The sequence below is a fragment of the Gavialis gangeticus genome, unplaced genomic scaffold (genome assembly GCF_001723915.1).
Source record: "Gavialis gangeticus isolate Ggan-Ray unplaced genomic scaffold, GavGan_comp1, whole genome shotgun sequence".
Lineage (NCBI taxonomy): Eukaryota > Metazoa > Chordata > Crocodylia > Gavialidae > Gavialis > Gavialis gangeticus.
In genome coordinates, this window is record NW_017729027.1 from 20850033 (window position 1) to 20855672 (window position 5640).

The 5640-nt window shown below is 38.0% G+C and overlaps 1 protein-coding gene across 1 annotated transcript in view; it reads left to right on the forward strand.

Annotated features, from left to right (window-relative positions):
• Positions 1-5640, forward strand: part of COL9A1 (collagen type IX alpha 1 chain) — a 132667-nt gene that overhangs the window by 59995 nt on the left and 67032 nt on the right. The window contains exons 14-18 of the mRNA XM_019520334.1: positions 1226-1258; positions 1356-1412; positions 2033-2086; positions 3468-3521; positions 4455-4508. Of these exons, the coding sequence (XP_019375879.1) occupies positions 1226-1258; positions 1356-1412; positions 2033-2086; positions 3468-3521; positions 4455-4508 (252 nt within the window). The remainder of the gene's footprint in view (positions 1-1225; positions 1259-1355; positions 1413-2032; positions 2087-3467; positions 3522-4454; positions 4509-5640) is intronic.

The window sequence follows — 5640 nt, forward strand, 5'->3', positions numbered from 1 at the left end:
CCTCGCCCCTCTGGGGCTCTCCATGGAAACCAGCAGCAGGGGCTGCTGGGAAATGGAGCCTGCCATGGGCTGAAATCGACCCGTGGGACAGACTGCCCACCCCTGATTTAAATTATTCCCTGAAGAGGCCCTCCTATGGTTTCCTTATGCTTCCTTAGTCCAACAGAAGGCATTCCTCCTTATAAGAAACTGCCAGCGCTTCGCATGAACTGATTCCATCCACACAGGAGTATTTTTCTAATATGCTCCAGTCCTCCCTTCCAGGTTCCATGAAGTTCATTTCATTTCCTAAAAACTTTCCTTTCACTGCTGAGTCCATTCCTATTTGTACACAGATCTCTAATTTCTTCATTACAGTTGGTTGACAGACTCCTGAATTGTCTATACATTCTTCTGGTGTGAAAAGGATTTTTGTCTCTAGGGCATGGCTGTTCAGCTTCAAGGTGGCTGGGGCATCCAGACCTGGAGCCATAGAGGAGACCGGGTTGGAGCCCAGGAGCTGCATACAGCCTACAGGGCATCAGTTGGACAGCCCTGCTCCAGAGCACTGAGGTGCCATAAATTGGGAAAAAATGTTTTATATACTAAGGAGATTTTATTTTGCTCAATTTCAAATTAACAAGGTTTCAACATGAGAAAGCACTTTAATTTTCATTATATTTATCCAAACAATGTCTTTAAGAATCTCAAATCTGAAAGCAATTTTTGGTAAATTACAATTTAGATGCACTTCTCCTGAGAATATACATAACAACTTGTTAATGTTGCACTGCACAGCCAAATGGAATATGTATACATAAGATGGCCCACATAAGAAAATGAGAGGCAGCTATGGTTATTTTAAAGAAAACAAGATGGCCTGTTTTTAGGATGTACTGATTTCATATGCAACTTTTATTCTGAATTTATATGAAAACTTTTATTTTATTTTACATCTAATTATAGAAATATAACTTTAGATATGTAAAAGAAATCTGCAAGAGCTTCTAAAATAAAAAAGGTTATTTTGCTTGTAGAAAAGCAAATCTAAGATGGAGTATAGTTTTTTTTCAGGCGCATCCAAAATTCTGCTGTTGTGGCACTGTGCATATTAAAGGTCCTTTGGGTTGATTGCATTTCCAAAGATAAAATTCATAACTTCTGCTTTCCTCCACCATACTATCCAATATATCAGGAATGTTTTTAACTCCTTTTTATTAACTTTCAAACATTTCATCTAATTTAGGGAACAATTGGGCTACATGATGGAGATCCACTGGTAAGACATTTATCTTTTTGGAAAAGATTGTCTTAAACAATAATAAACCTTTAAAATTTCTCATGAACATTAACTTAGTGTGTGGATACTTTTTCAGTGTCCCAATGCTTGTCCACCTGGTCGTCCAGGACATGCTGGCCTGTCAGGAATGAAGGTAAGCAAATGAGTTGGCTTTAATTAGATGTGTTACCAGTATAAATACAGGCTAGCCCCTTGAATTACTACTGTGGGAAGCGGCCTGATAATAAGGTTTGATATTAGTTTCAATGAAGATTGTATTTGGTACTGTTGTATTGAGCATTGTGCTATTTCAACTTCACCTGCCAAAAAAAGCCATCACTATTTAAATATCTCATTGCTGCGTTTATAACTTAAAATTTTCAGACATGCAAATTATTCCCAGTTTTTAGTCTTCTGTTTTTTTTCCTATGAAAACTAATGTGCCAAATTGAAATAATACCATCTTGTCTCTTGCTAATTCTGATTTCTTTTATGTTGTGTTCTTTTCATAAGATGTCCAGGGATGGTGTCTCTATGAGGGAATTATTAGCTGAATGTTGGAAACGCTTTTTTGCTAGATATGGGCATGTGTTTTTCTGAAGGTGGTAAAATGGCTATCATAGCATGTATCAGTGAACAGGCAGATGAAGAGGGTTGTTGTAAAGAGGTATTGTAGAGGGAACTCCCAAATAGCTCTAGGCAGTCTGTGTTGGAAGACCCTGTATCTCAAATTGCCAATAAATAGTGTTCATTTATTTTTTTAATGTATCTTAGGGTCATAAAGGTGCAAAAGGAGAGCCTGGTGAACCAGGAAGACAGGGTCATAAGGTAAGGAAATGTTTTAGTGGGAGAACTGATATGGAAAGGAAGTGATTGGTAGCAAAATAATAATGGCTTAGCCACTTCTTTGAAAAGCATTATCAAAATTAATGTTTGTTCTGCCACAGTGCTGCAGAGAAAGTGACTTGCTGCACTGTACTTGACCCAACATCATCATCTGCTAATTTGTTCATTTCTTTTCTGCATTTATGATTGACTTGGAGATTCCCTTCTCACTTTTCATTTTGTCCTTTTACTTGTTATTGAACTAATTCAAGAATACCAAAAGGATTCATTAGTTTAAAAATATTAAGATATAAGTCTAAAGAAATTCCGTAGGCAATCAAGGAATACCTATGATAGCAGAAGTGAGTGAGGAGAGAAGAGAGATAACTAGGTGTAGGTAGAATAAGAAAGGGAAAACACAATAGATATAAAGGAAATGGGCAAGGACCAAATCTGTTTTGCAGTTCAACTAAGTTACCATCCAAAAGTGTGGGTTATTTAGAATGACAGCTTTTCAGACACTGGTTTCTGTAGGGAAATTTAGGGAATCTCCCACTGCCTTTCTTGATTCTGTAACTCATCCACAGAGGATTTGTCTTTCCAGGAGAGATGAACTAGAGCCTTTCAAAAGATAAATGAACTTAAAAAGTAGGGACAAAAAGTTGTGCACTAAAACCCTTTCCTTACATGGAAGGAGGAAAATATTAATTTATTGGAATTAGTTCCTCCTTTTTTTGAACGAATGAGATGTAAGAATCACTGAACTCTTGTTATACCCCCAGAATGGTTCTTTTACAAATCAGCCTGGCACTGGAAGTTATAGTTCCACTGTCTAACAGCATGAGGAAGGTAATTGCCTGATCAAATATGGGTTTACTAAAATGTATTATCTGTTAAATAATAACTCTGAAGGATCATGTTGAATTGCAGTGCAGAGCTACCAACTGCAGAACTGATTTTCAGACTCTGACCTAAACCATATCGCATCTTTTTATCTGAATGAACAAATAAATTGAGGAATATTAACTGTGCGGGGGAGAAAGACTTATATAAAACAGTTTGACATATTTTTGCTCTGCCTGTGTCAATTGATCACTTTCCATCAGCATTCAGATTCTTTAAACATGTTTTGTTCCTAAAGCCTATGATGCACCCTTGAAAAAACCCTATTTTTATGCAGACAGATTTGAATTGCAATTTCATCTAATGAACCAGTGTATTATTTGCTAATTTGGCATAGGGAATTTGCCTTAAGTTAGCTTCCTTTTGTGCAGAACACTTTGATGGGAATCAACAAGTAATAGGTAGTAATCTTTGCCATGACAGACTGTTGTTCCACTCAGGATGTGGATTTGCTTCAGCTTTCTTACCTTTGCTTTTTCAGGGTGAGGAAGGAGACCAAGGAATCCTAGGTGATGTTGGAACTCAAGGCCCTCCAGTAAAGTATTTTCTTTTAAATATCACTATAAGTTTGCCTCATTTAGTCATAGTTGTTTCTAAAATATAATATTTTTATTTGTTTATAAAAAAGGAGGCAGGTAAAACAATATATTTTAAAATAATATTCTCATATTGACTATAAACATAATTCTACACATGAAACAACACAATGCAACAGCTGCTTTTCTGTTGTAGGGCATAATTTATAACACTTCATGTTCAAAATATTTTTTTTCTTTGTTGCTCTGAAAAGTAAGATTGGGCAATTATATGACCTATATACACTTTTTCAGGCCTTCTCATCCATGGTGTTGTTGCCTTTGACCCTAAATTTGCAAAGACTGAGAATGCCAGTTAGATTGAGACTCTCATAACACAGGTAGAAGAATGCCTGTTTTGTGCATTCTGACAGGTTTGAAGTATGACAGGTATTGTCAAGACTTCAGGTACTTTCTGGGTTGATGCAGTAATTGATTAGGGCTTTTCAGGGCCAAACTATTGGACATTGGTACCTAAGTTCTCCCTAAGTCCTACTTTAGGCACTTGAATCTTTTTGTGGACACTTTCAGCTCCTCTTGATCACATTTTACAGTGACATTACTTCAACACTGTGATGTTTAACGGATCAAGACAATATTTTTCTGACATTGCAGTTTACTTGTGTTTGGAACCTTTGTGCAAATTATGACCAATCTCTTAGTTTCTCTAAATCTGAGCTACCTGTGTTCTGTTTGCTATTTTATTAACTGTAAAATTTTAAGGTTACCATAGTAAGTCAACATTTTTCCTGCAGAAATAGGAAAAAGTAAAATAAATATGAAGAAAGCATATAGTTCTGTAAGAAATCTACATGAAAATCAGTGTATTTCTGATAAGAAAATACTAGTATGGTCTAAGTAGTCTCAACATACTTTTGACTCTTCATTTCCAGGGCCCTCCAGGTTCAAGAGGTATGATTGGTATAATGGGACCAAAAGGTGACAAGGTAAGTATGAGCAATTATTTCTTAAAATAGAATGGAATGAGTAGGAGGAGATGGATCACTCTATATGTAACATTTTAATCAGTGGGTCATTACTTAAGGGCACTTTCTGGGCTTTTCCATATTTAGATTGATTTTGATGCCTTTTTCAGCTTTCTCTGACAAGTTTACTTCAGCAGTTGTTGTCATCATACTTCTGGTTAGGAAGAAAGACAGCTGTGTCCTTTCTGGTCATCTGTGTTTATGTATCAGTACATATAACTGCTGTGTACCTGCTCACCTCATTCACTTATTATTCTTTCCTTGTCCCCAGGATTTACAGTTGCTTGGCATATCCGGCCTCTTGCTTTTGATTGCTTTTGGGAAGACATAAAATTAATTGTTATGTATATGTATGCCGACGTTGTCCTTTTTCACTACAACTAGAATTCACTGAATATTCTGTTCTCTGAGTGCATCCTCCTGAGCTTTTCCACTTTTACTGTCTCCTGTTTTCTCTTTCTTGCCTTAGTACTTAGATCATTTCCATGAACTCAGCTCCTAACTGAGTAACTGTCAGGCTAATGCAGTGGTGTTCAACCTGTGGTCCACTGGCTTGATCCAGCCCCAAAGTGACTGGATCTGGCCTGTGGCATGGGGGATCAGTGGCAAGCAGCTCAGTCCAGTGCGTCTCCTTCCCTACCCTGTGCTGTGTCACTGATCCCATCTCCAGCCTTCCCTGGGCTCTCCCTCTCCCCTCCCCTATGGCAGGCTCTGCTTACTCGCTCCCTCCTTATCTCCCTCCCATCCTCCTGGTTCCTTCTGACATTGGCAGCCACCTCCATTCCCGGTCGCTCACTTCTCCTTCCCCTGTGCAGTTTAGTTGGATTGCAAGCACGCAGCCCATTTCTCTAAAAGGTTGAGCTGTTTTGAGTAGTGCGCATCTGACCTGAGTGTCCAATGGAGGATATGGAAAACACAGCACATATCCGCTAAACTTTATTTCTTGGTGCAAAGGTCCAGTTCTCTTAGTGTTGCCAACATAAAATACTTGTTCAGCAATTCCAGTATCTCCCTTCCTGCTGCCTTTCAGCTACTTCCCTCTGTCGCTGTTATTTATTCAATACTTCATCTCGATCATGCAAAACAGAAGATA